We start from the raw sequence: 18,437 nt of genomic DNA on the forward strand, positions 1-18,437 counted from the left end.
ACAATGGGAAAAGTCAAGGATAATTCCTCTTCGAATGTGAAAATTATATAAAGTTAAAATTTTAGTGGCTGTAAATAAAGTTTGATTGTAACTCAACAACACTCAGGGCACAGCAGCAGAGTTGAGGACTTGCAACTGAGATGGTGATCCTAAAATTTTGGTATGCAGGTATTCAAGAAGTAGCTTAACCACACTATTCTAGATATATTTTGAGGATACTCTGTTTTAGATTATTTGTTTTTTTCTTAACAAGTAGAACAAAACAATAAATTTGGTTTCATCACTTGCTATGCTGTCTATTGCAAATCCTGACTACTATGTTCTTCCAATATTACACATATTACAGGGAAGAACGTGGCCGCTGATCATACCAACTTCCTTTCTGTCTCAAAAAGGGTTGTCTATGTTCTTTTAGAAAACACACAAATATTCATTTTCTCTATGCAGACAGTTCAAAATAGAAGTTAAGATATGAGGTGGGGAGTTATTTTTGCATATATACCAAAGCAATAAAAACAATTAAGTTAGAACATACTTTAGGTTAAAGTCACATTCTTTGTTCAATCAAAGCTATTCTGAACATATTTTCTATGGGGCAGGGGCGTTCAACTAATAAGCCAAGTTTAAAACAACAAGGGGCTTGGAAAATGCAGCATTAATGTTTTCTCACACTCTCTTTTATTAATTTGAAGCTAACAGTTGCCTAAACCCCATCAGAAAATGAGTGTCTGAAGAACGAGGGCTCATCAATATCTGGCCACCCTAATGTGGATCACATATTTCCCTAAGAGCAGTAACCATAAGGAGTATTTTGATAAGAGTAAAGACATCATTACGGACTTAACATGTATTTGTGAATGCAAGCATCAATCAAACCTCTATTAGACTTCAGAGTATTCCAAGAGCTATCCTACCACTGAAATTTAGTGACTGAACAGGAATCACAAATTCTTTGTCCTTATAGTCCTGGAATCTAGTGTAAGTAATAAATCCAACTCTCACGAGAACAATACAACTCATAGTATTTTAGATTGTGAGGACTGCCATCATGAAGGAAATGGCTGATGAGGTGGACAGTAGGAAGTAGATGGAGAAAAGCCACTCTGAACAGTACTGTTTGTGTCCATTTAACAGGTCTGAGTTAAGGGGGAAGGAACTGTCCAGGTGAGCCCAGAGCCTAGTAAGGGCTAATAATTACCCAAAGGCATCAGAACGGTACAGAAAGAAGAAAAGAGGAAAGGACATTCTGAATAGATGAAACAGTGAGAGATAAAAGCACTCACAAATCCCAGGGTAACAATGATATTAGTATTAATAGTATTGACTGCTATTATCTTAATACTAATAGTGACACCATATTCAGAAGGCAGAGTATTAAGGTAGGATACAAATCTGAACATGATTGTAAATTACAAGATATGGCCTTGAAACATTATATTTAGAATGTAGAAAGATTAGTGGGATGCCTTCGTGTTACCTCGAAAAGTTCACATAGAGAGATGAGAAGTTTTCCAGCATGGAGAATGTCGGGAATCTGATGACACAGAGAACTTGTCCATTCAGCAACACTATGAAGCACCAATTCTATACAAAGCACTGTTGGATGTAGCTATGAGTAACAGCAAAGTTACTGCCCTTCTAAGACTGGCACAGGATGTGCAGAGAAACCTCTGTGCATTGTGAAGAGCAAGTTACATTTTTTCACACAGAAAATTTTAATTGTTGTCTAGAATGCCCCTCTCTCTGAAACTACACAGGGCAGGACCTGATTAGCACATGGAAAGGAGAAAATTTCTGCAGATTTCAAAAGCTCCCAAATACTTTCAACTACAGAAGAGACCTTAAGAATCAGGGACACTAAAACATTTATAAACTCTGCAGACTATAGAGCCATTTGATACATATATAAACTAAACAGTAAAGCTTGGCAGACAAATGTTTAGATATCATAACTTTCAATCAGAAAATACTATCTTCTAAAAATGATTCAAGGGAGATGCAATTTGACTCATGACAAATAAGTGCATGGAAAAGAGTGCCTCCTTCAGACACCAATTACCACTGAAATCCTTTATGTGAGTTTATTGTCAATGCTCTCCAGAAGGCAATTGTGCCATATGCTCCATCAAAAACACATAGTGCTTTGTTTTGATTAGTTACAATTTCTGTCTAGAAGAATACCATCATTCTTCTCATTGTAAAGTGTGTTCCAGGCATCATATTTAGATTTAAAAGATTTTTAATTTAGAGGGCAGCACATTTCAGTGGCGATCTTAGAGTTTTTTAGCAGAAAAGACCGTGGAATGGCATAATGTCAGTGCAGTTACTTATCCGGTCGGTTGGAGAACCCGTAAGTGTCCATCTCTCTGTGCAGTCAAGATAGAGGCTCTTCCTGTTACTTGCGAGCTACCAAACACATGTAACATAGAATCATGGCAGCATCTCCTCAGAGAAGCTAACTTTTTGTTTTGTCTTATCTTATTTTATTTTGAGACAAGCATCAGAGGTCTTTAGTGGTGAAGTGACTTGTAGAATGCCCGTTAGTCACTGGATGTGGCAAACCTGCATCAACTCTAAAGCCAGCACAATATATTTCACTACTTTATTTTTTTTTATCGGACATGATCTTGCTATGTAGCCCAGGCTGGCATTAAATTCCCCATCACCATGGCTCAGAGTCTGGAGCTCTGAGATTACAGGAGCGTGCTCTCATACCTAGCTGGTATTTTTGGAAAGACACAGAATAGCATGCCCCCAACCCCCTCTCCCCATCTGCAAGTGTGTTGTTTTTTAATCTGAGTCTGTTTTTCAGTTTACAGATTTAGAACAAAGCTTCATACTGAGTGAAGGGTATTTTGGTGAAGAGGGCAAAATCATCCCAGATTTCTTGCTATAGTGAAATAAAGGAAGATTTTTGAATGCAGGGAAGACCATGAAAATAGAAGAAAAAAATGAAAGTAAATTGTTAAGAGTGAGTCGTTGCTTTGTTCTTTACACGGTTATTATTACAGAGTCAGACCACTATTGTCATAGAGATAAGCAATTATTGCCATAGAAACAGATGAAACAGGATCAGTTTTCAAAGTGGCACATACAGTAGAGTCCTTCTGGTTAAACAGCAAAATTGCAAAGAAGGATACAATGTGCCATTTTTACTAATTCTAAATCCTTACAATATCGTATCGACCAGTAGACATCAAAAGAGTTTAAAATTTCAAGTCTTGCTTTCAGAAAGCTTTAAAGTTTATGCTCACAAGTGTGAATCCGCCAGATTTTACAGGAATTTAACGTAAATGAAAAGAAAGAACTAACCACAGAGAAAGCTATGATGCTGATAACTGTGAGAGAGAAGTTCTCCACGGAAACAGAAATCCATCCCATGTGCCAGATAGCCCTTCTGCTCACTCCCATGTCAGAACGCATCTCCCTGGCTGCAGGCCCTGGAAGAGCTCCTCAACTGGGGATCAAAGCTACTTACCCTTGCAAAGTCCCTCTTCATAGCTCTCAAATGCTTAGAGCTCACCAACAGCTTCATTATAGATACTAACAGCAATCGAGTTGAAAACTTTTATGTATCAACATATAAGAAATTCAAGAATTCTCCCATGGTCTATCAGAAACTTCAATATTGAAGTTATGATTCTCTACTAAAAGATAATTATCCCTGTACAGATGTAGCCCATGGCAGTTTAGTGTCCAAGAGGGTTACATAGTAATGGGAAGAGGAACTGCCTCTGACACAGTCTGATTGGCCTGCTCTTTGATCACCTCCCCCTGAGGGGGGAGCAGCCTTACCAAGCAACAGAAGATGACAATGCAGCCACTCTGGATGTGATCTGATAGACTAAGATCAGAAGGAAGGAGAGGAGGACCTCCCCTATCAGTGGACTTGGGGAGGGGCATGTGTGGAGAAGGGGGAGGAGAGGGTCAGACCTGGAGGAGAGGAGGGAGGGGCTTATGGGGAGATACAAAGTGAATAAAGTGTAATTAATAAAATTAAAAAAAGATAATTATGGGGGACACTTAAATATATATTTCATCATCTCTGTTGCATTCATTCCTTCCTACAGGCTGCACTTCCCCCCCCCACCTAGGTATATGCTTAACTTTGGTAGACATGAAGGTTTCTATTTTATTTTTTTTTCATTGTTTTTCTCAAAACTCTTACAAATTATGATGCATTACCTATTGTTAATGTTGCAAACTGAGGTTTATGTGGCCTTTAGTTTCAGTGTGCATAACTAAACATACAAAATCTAATGTGAAGTTCCATAGTTTCAAAGTGACTATTGTAAACTGTGGGTAAAGTGTAGGGGAATCATAGGGAAGAGGGAGGCATTATAAAGATACAGTGGATACAGAAGCTCCACATGGAGACCAACAAAGCCAAAAATTCTGGGCTGAGGGGGGCCTGCAGAGACTGATGAATCAACCCAGGACCATGCATGGAGAGCTTAGACTCCTGCCTCAGATGTAACCCATAGGCAGCTCAGTCTTGATATGGGTCTCCTTGAAAAGGGAGTAGGGGCAGTCTTTGGCATGAACTGGGTTGCCTGCTCTTTGATTACCTCCCTGTGGTGGGGTAGCCTTATTAGGCCACAAAGAAAAAGGATCAGGCAGTCCTGATGAGACCTGATAGGGTAGGGTCAGAAAATAGGAAAAGAGGACCTCCCCTATTAGTGGACTAGGGAAGGGACATAGGGGGGAAAGAGGGAGAGGATCCAAAGTGAGGAAATCGTAATTAATAATGATAATGATGATGATGATAATGATTTTTAAAAAGAGAATAAAAAAAAGTCACTATTCTAAGAAGTTCATTGAGATGTGTAGATTTTGAATCTGGTTAGTGTGATGTTGATTTTAATTGCAAAGATTTTAATAATAAAGTTTTAAAAATAAAACAATTAAAGAATTAGCAAATACAAGATAAATAATATGTGGCATAGACAAAAAGTTGTTCCTAAAGCAACACATTCTCTGTTGCATGGTAACTGTAAAAAAGACTGAATGAGAAAGAAGTTTATAACTTTGCCTTGGCTAAGATGTATTATGAAACATTTCTAACAAGGATAATTCGGTTATCTGTTAATATGTATAATTACTCAGAAAAACAGTTTAATTTTTAATGAAATGTGTATTTATGAAGACTGTTACTACAAAAGAAAACAAATGGTCAGGAATAATTTAACAATGATGTGCAAAACAGAACATATGCAGAAGTTTCGCAAGAGTCATATTTTTTTTCAAAAAAGGAGAGTTATTAATTAAAAGTTATTAATATGACAGAAGTAAGTTAGAGGGTGATTGGCTAAACAAAATAAAGAAACAAGTCTTTAACTTTAAATTGCCAAGGTGCTAAGAAAAATATCATTTATTCTGAAGTCAAATTTTCAATGTAGGACGAACCATGTGAACACCCTCCACATTCACATGGCAAGGCTGTCAAGACAAACAGCACTGCAGACACCTGGACAGCATTAATTTTGGAACTGCTCTAGAGTACGACCCCAACTTTGTTCAAAAAGCCCAAGGAATGAAGGGGGAAATGAATAGAAACATTTTCTATCCATTGTATTCATTGAGACATTGAAAATAGATTTGTGGAATACTGGTCTCTATTTCAGGCTTTGAAAACTGTCCTTGAAATGTGCACTTGTGGGATGCGAACCTGAAGCACCTTAATGAAGAGATTCTGATGCTTTCCATTTTTTGTTGGTAGCCAGCCAAATGAGGAAAAAGGAGTAACGCTTTTATTAGATGGAGATTTAGGAATGTAAAAGACAGTCACAGCAGAGCAGTTGTTCAGATCTGAAGTTGGAATAATACCAAGATAACATGGAAATGCTTAGGAGGTCTGGATTATTTATAACAGGACTGGATGCTTATTCAAACGCTTTAAAGATTTTCAGTGATAAAAAGATTATTAAATAATAAGTTGATGAATAATTGTGTCCTTGAACATAAGCACATAAAACAGGTTAGATAAACATAGACGTTTAAGTAACCACTTTTCACCCCAATTTACTTATAAGGGATTAGAAGCCTACCGAAATTGCAACACAATAACTCACTTAGTGTTTTCTCTATTACGGTCTAGAGTTCTAACTGTGAAGGAGTACTGCTACACATAATATTATTAAGCTGCGGGGATATAATACTTTCAAAAATGTCTTCTAATTACATTACAAACTTTCATATATTTTTAATTTTTAAAAAAGTTTTTACTTAAATAGAAAATGCTTTTATAAAGTACAGTGCATACCACAGTGGACTAGTTCCTGGTTGGTATGGTTGAGTTTTAGGAGTTCTACTATTGAGTATCCATGACATAAATATAAGATGATACAGCAACCCTTCAGATAAAATATGTCTTACTTAAACTCAGAACTATAGAGAAAACATGGACATTTTCATTGTTGAACCAGAAGCTTAGTCTGAGGCACAGTTTTACAGAATCATCTTCATGATTATTTTCATTCTCTCTCTTGTCCCAGGATTCAGATGCTGGAATGGTGGTAGGATGGTGATGGCCTCCCTGGATAAAACTAATCAATGTTCCTGAGAATACACTGAAATTGGTCTAGACGGTAGGAGTGAGGATTCGTTTGTGAGTGAGAAAACGTGTTTTCTATTTATCTGTACTTTGTGGTCTGTGAATGTCTGTGTTGCCAGTCTGTTGTGTGTATCTCCTGTGTCTTGTCTTTGATGCCTGTCTATGTTGCCAGTCCCTAACAAAGGGCTTTGCTCTATATTTATTGAACAGTGAAGAATATATAGTATAGAAAAGGAACAAAACCTTCTTCACAAAAAATTTTAAGATTTTTACAAAGGAAGAAATGACCTCGTTGATCCAACTGATCCAGAACAGCACATGCAGCCTCCAACATTTATGGGATATTTATGTTTATGTGGTTGCTTTCAACCTGTCAAGTTTTAGTAAATGATTACAGCAACATACTACACACACACACACACACACACACACACACACACACACTTGGACTATAAAGTTAGAGACACTTGAATAGTCCCATAATAGACTTTTGATTTAAACTGTTCTGGAGCAGCTATCAAGAAATGTCCTTGAACCTTTATTTCATGGTTCTTGTTTTACCTGAGACAATCTTGAATATCCAGGCTCACGAGATCTTCCTGCATCAGCATCCACAGTAGCCAAGATCACTGCATGCATCACCATGCCAAAGTAAGTCCTTCCTCTTCCGTTCACAGCCTATCTACACTGTTAGTAAAATCTGCCAGAGCAATTGTCAAGATTTCTTCTTACCATTTCCAGTGTCACCTACCCTAAGCCCCTAAGCAGCTTCCCACTGCTCTTAGTTACCTCCACTCACATCCCCTATAGCTTATCATTTTCCACCTTGTAGTCACAACAATGCACTAAAAGACAGATCAACTTATGCTATTTTTTTTCTGCTCAAACCTGCAGTTGTTTTTAGATTTTTTTTTTTAATATCCAGTCTTATCCTTCCAAATCTTCCTTCGTGTCACCTGCTTGATAGCCTTTCTTTCATGGTAACACACAGCCTCGTCAAAGGACTTCACTGCCCTCTCTTCATGACATGGGATCCCTGTCTTCACTCTGTATTTCAAAACCTGGTAGACTACTATGCTTTTCTTCACAGCAATTATAACCATCGAGGAGAGTGGATGGTGTTTGTTTGACATGTGTCTCCTTAATAAGAAACATAAATTTCACAATTCCACAACAGCATGAGTTTTGTCAAATTCATTCACTGAGAAAGCCTTAGAACCGAGAACAAAACATGACATGTAGTTAATGAGAGACAGAGACAGTATAAAGTGAATTAAATATGTGAATCATAACCAATCTACTCTACTGGCCCTGGGAAAAGCTTTAAGTTGGGGTTTGCAGGTAGGTACAAGCCCAAAGATAGCCCCATAGTTGTTTGTATTGATTGTACCCAGAAAAATTGAAATGTTTTATTAGTTTGTTTGCATTAACCTACCAATGCTTTCCAAACCCAGACATTTGGAATAAGTGGACCAGTCACTACTGTGTGATAATTCCTATTTAAAAATAAAAGTAATCAAAGAACTCAATGTTGCATATCATTTCAAGTCATAGTTTCAAAAGACTTTTAAACTGTATTCTCAAGAGAAGCTGTATGATAATGTTATACAAAATATTTACTGTTTTACTTTCTGACTTAAGAGAAATTACTCACTTATTCCAAGTGTCTGGCAAGGCTGGTAGAGGGCTAGAAGGTGGGTGACAACCTTACACATTTACTTCCTTATCTAGCTAACGGAACTAATGTCAATAATACAAAATAACAAAATAAATGCAAATTTCTCTATTTTGGGGACTTAGTGCCAACATGTGTTGTATTCTTAGCAAAGGAAGCTAAGAAAGTGATAGAGATGTGTGAAGCACAAAGCTAAGAAATGAGAGAGAGGAGGAATAAGCTTAGAAGAAGCAGCCTGGACTTCCTTGCAGATACAGTGTCACACTGAAATGTTGTTGTTCCTCAGTTGAAGATTAAGTTATTATACCAAAGCGGTTATCAAATTTCACAGTACATTTTAAAAATGACAAATTTTATGTTGATAAAAGGGCATTGTGGAGGGGGAAAGATGTTGAAATTGTTTTATTCAGTTTGAATACTCATTCTGAAAAGCACACTAGTCTGTATTTCTAAGTCAAGATTGTACCATGATATTTAACTTCATAAAGAAAAATTATATTAACTTTAGTTTATCTGAGACCCCTGCTTTACTGGTGAACTGAAGAAGATAGGGAGCTATGCTTTCAAGAATCTTTTATTTCAGAAAAAATACTTGTAATTCTTTACAGTTGAAAATTCTAACATTTGGTATTTAAAGATATTATCAGCCTAAAAAACCATTCACTGTTTGTCTGGTATTGTCAACATTGAATAACTCCTGAGAACAGTTCTGAGACAGCAGTGTGTGGGTGCAGCAGAATAAGTCTGTGCGAAGCAAATCCTGGTAGACAACCAAATCAAGAATATGACTATTGAAGCCACCTAGGGCATAGAAACTTAAGTGCCGTTACTGTGTCTGTATTTTCCCTTAGAATTTTCATGTTATGTCATCAATAATTACATCCTTTAAAACACTCTAACACACTAAACTTTATTAGAGGTAGATATTAACATGCATATAATTTCAAAATGTTCTCTCTTCTGTTAATTATTTCACTCTAACTCCTTTTGCCTATTCAGGGAATTCTTGTACAAACTAACTCCAACCGTTCATCCTCTGACATCTGCCCTGATTACTTTCAGAAAATAAGACTCTTATTATTTTCAGAAAATGTGTCTCTTCAATTTCCCTTCTTTTTATGTCATGCTGCTGTCTTGATCACTGAAAATACATACACAGCTTCAACCATTATTTCTACATGGTTGATCACCACGTATGTTTTATTGATTTGACTTCTTATTAAAATGCAAAATCTCATTTTTGGTTGTCACTTGGGGATTGCCCTTTTCTAAATATCAATACATGAGAGACAGTTTCAAAATTTTTTTTGGAATAAATATAATTCCAATTCCTCCCTTCTCTCTCACAGTACTATCAGTTATGGAATCTAATCAATTTTAAACTCAGATAGACTCTGAAATTCGTGCCCACATTTGGTTTTCATTCATATATTACTAATTCAATTCTTCGTTATATCACACAGCTGCTGTAGTTCAGAGCATTTTCATCTCCATTTATACTCATTATGTCTGTAGTCTTTCCCAGTAGCTGTAGCTCTGTTTTTTGCTCTAACCTCCTTCCTACCAGAACAGGAGTCTTACTGAGTCAAGCTTCAGTGATTCCAAATTGTCCTTAGAATTCAGGAACTTGCCTCATGATGGCTCTCATTTTTTTCTTTACTTCTATAAATAGTAATGGTGTTTTTTTTTAAAAAAACAAACAAAGCACTTATACCATAAACAGAGTCTCAGCTTAGACATCTGTCTTAGTTTTGTTCATGTAGCTGTGCTAAGATATCCTGATCTAAAGCAACATAGGAAACAACGGGTTTATTTTAGTTTAAAATTCCAGCTTACAGCCCATCATTGAGGGAAGTCAAGGCAGGAGCCCATTTGGGACTCAAAGACATGCTTGCTGTTCAACAAAGTCTTATGTCTGATCAAGAAACTCACCCCATAGCCAAAGAAATATAACAGGAGCCAGTAGATGCTGCTTGCTGCCTGGCCAGCAGGGAATCATAAACTTATCTACCTTTCTTCACTTTCTTCACTTCAGGACCAGCTATGGAGGGACTAGTGCCATCCTGTGATATCCTACATCAGTTAAAAATGGAGATTTTTCGCACACACACACACACACACACACACACACACACACACACACACAGATATCCCCATCGTCCAATCTTATAGACTTAAATCTTGAACTAAGATTGCCTTCTTAAATAATTCTGAATTGTAACACATTTTTGTACGTGAGGTTTATTTCTTCTCTTTTCTATGTGTTTACATGGTCCTGAGTATATGTGTGAATGTACCATATGCATCCAGATGCCCACTGAGACCAGAAGAGGGCACTGAGCCTCTAAAACTAGAGTTATAAATAAAGCGATAATTTTTAAAGCTAATCCAGACTATTCTTTATCATCTTTTTATAAAACAAAACAATGATGTCCAATATAACTATCTGCTTTCATCTTGAATGGTTAAAAAAAAACAGCAAAAAACTTTCAAAATATATTATAAATGATCAAATACAGGTTCAGGAGAGATGGTTCAGAGGTTGAGAGCACTGGCTGTTCTTCCAGAGGCTCTTAGTTCAAGTCCAAGCAACCACTTGGGGGTTCAAAACCATCTATAAGGAGACCTGGTGCCCTCTTCTGGTGTGCAAGCCTGCATGCAGGAAGAACGCTATATAAGTAATAAATAAATAAATCTTAAAAATAAAGATCCATAAACAAAAAAATACTCCCTTCTCTAGAAATATTTCTTAACCTATAAATAGTTCATTTACAGAATTTGGTTTACATTGCACATGAAAAGGATACTAAACACTTATTTATTTATTTATTTATTTATTAAGATTTAAAAAATATATATGGGTGCTTTGTCTGCATTTACAGTTGTATACCCATGCATGCCTGTTGCTCACAGAAGATGGGAAAGTTCACTATATCATCTGGGACTAGAGTTACAGAGAGTCATGAGTCACCACATGGGTGCTGGGAATTGAACCCAGGTCTTCTGGAAGGGCAACCAGTGTTCTTATTTGCTCAGGCATGTCTCGAGTTACTGGCTACAACTCTGTTTATTTTTTAAATTTTGGGGTCATCATCCTGCTAGAATTTACAATTCTCCTGCCTCTGATTTTGAGTGCTGGGATTACAGATAAGCATCACAACGTCTGAAGAAATTCATCTGTATTAATGATGCCAGCCTGACAGAAAAGTGGGAAAAATTACTCACTAATTTGTTCAGTAAGTAATATTTTTTAATTGAATGTAATCCATAAGCTGGCAGCAAACAACACAGCACTGATCTTTGGATTCATTTCAATGAATACATTTCTAGTTCTATGTCAAAAACGAAAACAACTAATTATAAAGAATAGACTAGTCTTGTGCATGCTTCGGCAACACATACATTAAAATTGGAGTGATGCAGAGATGGCCCCTGAGCAAAGATGACACACAAATTTGTGAAGTGTACCATAGCAAAAGTAAATGAACAGGTTAGTCTTGAAATAATATCTTACATGAAGTTATTGTGGAAATTATATCTTAAATGAGTGTTGAACAGACATATGACATTTCATGGGGCTGGAGGGGGAAGCAAAATTTACTTCATTCTATACTTATTCTTTACTCTTTTTTATAGAACAATTTTTCCAATGCCATGTTAAATTTCTTACTATTATATATCTTTTGAAAATATTGACTATAGTTGAATAGTCTCTTTACATTTATATTCTCAATTGTATAAGATTTAACAAAGGATAAATCTTCATTTGCCAGAAAGTAATATACATTGAAATACTTTTTAAATTGAAGATGTGTTGAAACTTTTCACCTAAATTATTTTTGAAGAAATCCATTGCAAGATGAATTGGCTGTTTCCCCACCAAGTTAATTGGAATGTATGAACTTTTTATCTTGACGAATTAAGAACCTAATATTAAGCATAACTTATTATCATCAGTCTTAAAACCATCGTTTTCAAAACTGAGGTATTAGAAATCAGTTACTATGTCATAGGTTCTAAAAATCTGGCACATCATTCCAGTACCCTTAGCAATTATCCATATTATGTAATTCAACACTGAGAGGTCAACCTGGGGATATCCCTAGTGTATAGAATAACTCCTAGTTCCAGCCAGGAAGCTTTACTAAGAATCTAGGCAGTATTTGGAGGCACGTCAGTGATACATAAGATTTCTTTTCAGCAGTCAATCACTAAATTGGCATTTTTACACTTTATAGAACATGAGCTTTAGATTATGAATAATTGGGATTATATAAGCAATCAGACTTTTGTCTGAAAAGTCACACAATTCTTAAGCATGACTAAAAAGGCAAGTGAGCTTAGTGATACAAAAAAATGAGACAGTGAACATATCTTATTGCGACAGAGATACACGATGTATTCAATATAATAGTAGTACATTAAATAAACGTATGCAATAAATACTTATGATGTATAAATTATGGGCTAAACACTTTGTCAGTAATAGTAATAATACCATCAATAATTTGATATTCTTCTGAAAACAGCCTATGTTAAGCCAGAATTTAAACGTTTGCATCTGAAATTGTCTTTGTTTCCTTGCAGTGGTTTTCCATCTTTGTGAATTTTTAATGTAGCTCCTCACATTATTGTGATCCCTAACCATAAAAAATATTTTGTTGTTACTTCATAACTGTATTTTTGCTACTGTTATGAATCATAACAAAGACATCTGTTTTCTGATGGTCTTACATGACCCCTGTGAAAGGGTCATTCAACTCCCAAAGTTGTCACGACCCATAGGGTGAGGAAGAACTGCTTTATAGCAATTTTAAAAGGTACCCTCAAAAACAGCGTGACGTTGACTTGATAACATACTTTATTATTTTATTTTGAATGTGGTTTATATAGAGCAGACATGTCCCAAACCCCTCAGACAAGTGCTGAGATTCGTAATAATAACACCATCTCATTACCCAGAGCTCCACTGTCTTTATGTGAAGATAATTGTACCATGGCAAATAAAAGAATATATTTTCTGAATCACAGTAAAATTAAGGCAGGAAGTATTAAGGAAATAATAAAACTGTGCTCCTTCATGAAATCAATTTGCACATTAATTAAGAAGACAATTTCTTTGTTCTTTACTAATTTTCATCTGCAAAGAGAAATATGCCATTTGCTTAATGCAATTATTGTTGGCTCAGTAACAAACACTCTGTGGGGGTTTTGCTCCTCTAAAGAATCCCATGAAATGCAGTGGTGACAATAACCATAAGGAAGTAAAGGCGTGTAGGTGTGTGTGTGTGTGTGTGTGTGTGTGTCCTTTAGAATCTACTATAGCTGTCTGAGTAGTTTAGTGTGTCCTGGGAACTATTTCAGAAAACTACAGCAATAGCATATCCACAGGTCCCTTAGAAGATATAAGTTCATGAAGAGAAAAGCATGTGTGTGTGTGTGTGTGTGTGTGTGTGTGTGTGCAACTATGAAGTACCTGTTTCCTTTACATTGAAATATTTACTCCTGGATGGAGGAAAGATTATAAGACTCAGGATGACAATGAAACTAACAAGGCTAAGAAAACTCAAAAACTGATGAGACTTAAGATATTCAGAAAGTTACAGCTCTCAAAAGCCTCTCCATAAGATTATACACACAGCAGATAACTGCAGGAAAAGCAAGTTCTTCCGTGGAGACAAGCCCAGGTTGGGAAGAGCTCTAGGAATGTGCCGCACATGAGTTCTGTTCACAGCCGGGTGGGCTTTTCCGCTATGCGGCTGCATCTGATGATCCTCTAAGCAACCTCTCGCCCACATTCCTGTAAGTAAGCCCAGTAATGTCCCTGACTCACCACCATCTACTTCTGCAGGACCCTTTTTAAGCCTGTCATTTGTCCCTTTCATTGACACATGTGCCTGTGTCTTCAGGAAGAGTTGTAAACCAACATCTGGAGTCTGAACAAGGACTCAGAGAGTCAGGGATGAGTTGGGAAGAGCAGTTGCATGGCTTCTAAAACATGTGAAAAAAGCATGTACCTGAGGCTGGAATGTTCAGTGACAATATTTCAGTAGGGTTACCTTTACCGATTTGATATGGGGTGTGTGTCTCCTTGCCGTAGTGGTAGGTATGTATCCCTTGTCATGGCATTGCATTTGGCTGGTCTATACAGTGCTACCTGAGCTCGGAGCACACTGGGGTGGGAAGACCCCATGGAAACTAACATGTTCTGTATGGTATTGTGATTTTTGTTTGATCAAACAGATATCCTCCAAATGATCTATGAGCTAGAAAACATGTTGCGGTTCCTGGAGATATACAGGAGATGGATTAAAAGCAGGCTGTGGTGGCATTGCACAGCCCTCCCTCTGGAGACTAGAGGACATTTGTAACTGAGGCTCATGTTTCTGTCTAGAAAGCACTAATACACACAAGGAAGGAAGTAGAAATGTGAAACAGACATAGCGATACGATTTCTCCTTACTAGTCTCTGATTCAGAAGGAATACTATTGAAAACAAGACGGAAGTGTTGGCTTGCTGTTTCTTATACCCAGTTATATGTAAGACTAAAAAAGTGCACATTATAACTGTACCAGAGTCCTTTGTCGGGTCCCTAAACATGGAGTCTAGATAGACAGCAAGATGTAAGTGCTAGAAGATATCTTTCAAGTAAAATTTCAAGGGAAAATTCATGATCTAATGCATAGGCTTGGGCCTTACTGATAGTCCAGTATAGGAAACCATGATTATTGTTTGGATTGTGAAAGGCTTTTGAACAAGAAACGGATGGTTTTAAAGCTTAGTTCAAGTGGGTGTGGGACATAGCTTCAAGAAGGCATCTGTCTCAGCACCATGGAGCGGAACTGAGTAGTGCAAACCACTTATCATCAAAAGCAGTTTGAGAGAAATTAGTCCTTCATGGACTGACTCAGAAAAGCCATTAGGGACAGTTACTTATGGCCAGCTGAGGTCACCAAGAGTATCAAGGACTGGATGATAACAGAAAAGAAAAACATTAGTGAACAAAATGTGCATGTGACAGGGGTTATTTGATGCACTATTTACCTGGTCTGATGGAGATGTGGACTTTGGAGAATAAAGAAATTAATTCATCAGGGCACTTGGGTCTCACACAATGCTTCAGCGGCTTTGCTAAATATCATGATGGGATCTGATCTTTATGTAAGGGAATGGAGTCTCTCACAGACCTGGATGGTTTAGACTGACATATAAACTGAGTTTACATGGTGCAAAAGCACTCAGGAGTAGGTGAAAAAAAAAGATATAAAAAGGAAAACAGACAGTGCAGTCTATCAAAGTTAGTCAAAAGGATTTTTATTGAGCTGGAGTTCCCACATAGACAATATGCTTAAGATGGATGTAAGGGACACGTTAGCTCCCATATGTGACCAATGGACAGTGTGCAGACATGGTGCAGTGCCTGCAGCCTCTCAGACTCCAAGGGACAAGTCCAGCTGTGGGAGGAACAAGCTAGATCATAGTCCTGCTCCACCTTGGTCCTGAGGTATGTCAAGCAGTATGAGTTTCCCTTGTCATGATGATCATCAGGGGTGGAAAGATATGTTATAGCTATACATTGTGCCCCAGAATCAGAAGGTTGAGGACTTGCTAGTGGGACATAACTCTGAACCATGGAGGGGTAGATGGAATGAGGCCCTCATCTACATCTCTGAATCTAACAGTTAATATAAGCAAGGCTGCATTGAATCGAGAGGGTTTTTTTTTTTATATTTTTATTTTTAAATAATTTTATACATTCACTTGTATCCCAGCTGTAGCCCTCTCCCTCTTTCCCTCCCAATCCTCCCCTCCCTCCCTCATCTCCTCCCTGCACCCTTCCAAGTCCATTGATAGGGGAGGTCCTCCTCTCCTACCATTTGACACTAGCTTATCAGTTATCTTCAGGATGGCTGTAATGTCCTTATCTGTGGCCTTGTAAGATTGCTTCTCCCTCGGGGGGTGGGAGGGAGAGGAAGCTCAATGATCCAGTCATTGAGTTCATGTCAGAAACAATTCCTGTCCCCCTTACTAGGGAACCCACTTGGATACTGAGCTACCATGGACTATGTCTGAACAGGGGTTATAGGTTATATCCATGCATGATCCTTGGTTGGATAAACAGTTTCAGAGAAGACCCCTGTGCCCAGATATATTTGGACCTTGTTGTTGTTTGTTTTTAACCTTCTCCCTTATAAATCTTCAAACCCATTGATTGACATTTTCTAACCTAGAACCCCTGCACAGATGTAGCCCATGGCAGCTCAGTGTCCAAGTTGTTTCCCTAGTAAGGGGAACAGAGACTGTCTCTGACATGAACTCAGTGGCCAGATCTCTGATCTCCTCCCCATGAGGGGGGAGTAGCCTTACCAGGCCACAGAGGAAGACAATGAAGCCAGTCCTGATGAGACCTGATAAGGTAGGATCAGATGGAAGGGGAGGAGGACCTCCCCTATCAGTGGACTTGGAGAGGGGCATGGGAGATGAAATTGGGAGGGAAGGAGGGAGGAGGCTACAGCTCGGACACAAAGTGGACAAACTGTAATTAATATTACAAAATTAAAATTAAAAAATTAAAATTAAAAAATGGTTGTGGTCAATCTGAAATTCTGTCCACACTTTATAAATTGTTTCATTATATAATACTAACCTTTAAGTGTTTTACAAATTTAGAAAGGTTTAGAATGACAATTAAAAAAAAAAAAAAACTGAGGAGTTTGAAAAAGGATGCACTGTGTTGTTGGAAAATGACATCCACAGAAGGCATGAGGTTACATGGTGAAGAGCCAGCTGTTACCAATATCTTGACTCCTCTAAACCACAAAGGCTATTGAGATGAATGTTGGTTGCATACCAGAATTAGATTGTATGTTCTTATTGCTATACTTTAATTTCATTTTAGGTCTTAGAAAAATGAAGTGGTAATTGCTACAAAAGTCTCTTCCCTTTGGAGGAAAACTTAGTCTTTTCAGTCCACAGTGGTTACCATAGAGAAATTCAAAACTATCTAAGGTACTGAGAATAATTGTGTGGCTTCCTGGTTCTAGGCTCACTCAAAATGGGGAAAAATAATTATTCATCGAAATCACCCCTTTGACAGTTCAAGGAACATCATGGAGGAGGAGATAGAAGCAGTATAAGAGCCAGAGGAAGAAATGTTAAGTAGGCATTTGTGTCAAATTAAAACATGAAGGAAGGAGAAAGTAGGGAGAAAGGGAGATCATAAAATTTTGATGGCCAATTTAACATTCAAGACTCGGAAAACTGAAGGAAGTTACAAAAATCAGGAATCTAAGCAAGTTGCAGGACTCAGGAAGCCCCTCTGTCAGGTGATATCCATTAAGCAAACAACTGGGAAGAGGTAGGGGACTCTTCAGTGGAATTGCCTGCAATGTGGGTAGGGAGCTCCAGGCAAGCCGCTTTCCTAAATGGTCATCTGAGATGGGCACACTCTTTCAGTAATGTAGCCTTTGAATTACCCAGGCTTCTGTAGGTAATCCCTCTCATAAGTAGATCTAGAAAACACGTTTGTTCCCCAACTTCGATTTGGGAGAAATATTTTTGTTTTGGTCTACAGTTAGTATCCTACCTGGGGAGAATAAATGTTTGCTCATCTCTCCCTAAGGTAAGTCATATAATAGTACATATTTAAACATGTGTATTTAACGTCCATGGGGCTTGGCCTATCTAAAACACAGCCAGTAAATTTCCTCATTACGTTTCTTCACATGTAACTAAAGGCATGCACAAGAACATTACACTGGAAAATGTCTGGTGCAAACTCTGTCATTTAATTTCAGTAAAGTTTTGAGGAGTAGTCCTATTTCTTACCTACATTTCCAGTCATTAGGTATGAATTTTGAAAGTCCATCATCCCCATTCCAACAATGTGTATAAAATCTTCAATCACCTGCATTAACTCTATTGAGCCTGGATAAATCTAGAAAAATAAGTGTAAGTTAGACTTGATGAAAAGTTCCTATGATGGAATACATAACCAGAAAGTAAAATGTTCTACACAATAAAAACACATTTGAGTTCCACTTTATTTGGAGAAATGTCTGCAGCTGGCACCATTCTTTAGATTTTTAAATTAATAGTTGAATCTGCTACCAGATGTCACACAGCAAGAGCTTTGGAGGTGACATGATAATATAACTAATCACTCCAGAAGTTCAAGTAAACTTAAAGTGTTTACACACAAATAACAT

The 18,437-nt window shown here is 37.5% G+C and overlaps 1 protein-coding gene and 1 pseudogene across 4 annotated transcripts in view; one reads left to right on the forward strand and one right to left on the reverse strand.

Moving 5' to 3' along the window:
* Positions 1 to 18,437, reverse strand: part of Adgrb3 (adhesion G protein-coupled receptor B3) — a 773,277-nt gene that overhangs the window by 361,716 nt on the left and 393,124 nt on the right. For all 4 annotated transcript variants that reach the window (XM_060369803.1, XM_060369806.1, XM_060369804.1 and 1 more), the window contains one exon: positions 18,058 to 18,166. In XM_060369803.1, the coding sequence (XP_060225786.1) occupies positions 18,058 to 18,166 (109 nt within the window). The remainder of the gene's footprint in view (positions 1 to 18,057; positions 18,167 to 18,437) is intronic.
* Positions 11,608 to 11,705, forward strand: LOC132648441 (U6 spliceosomal RNA; annotated as a pseudogene).

Source organism: Meriones unguiculatus, chromosome 16 (genome assembly GCF_030254825.1).
Source record: "Meriones unguiculatus strain TT.TT164.6M chromosome 16, Bangor_MerUng_6.1, whole genome shotgun sequence".
In the NCBI taxonomy this organism is placed as follows: Eukaryota; Metazoa; Chordata; class Mammalia; order Rodentia; family Muridae; genus Meriones; species Meriones unguiculatus.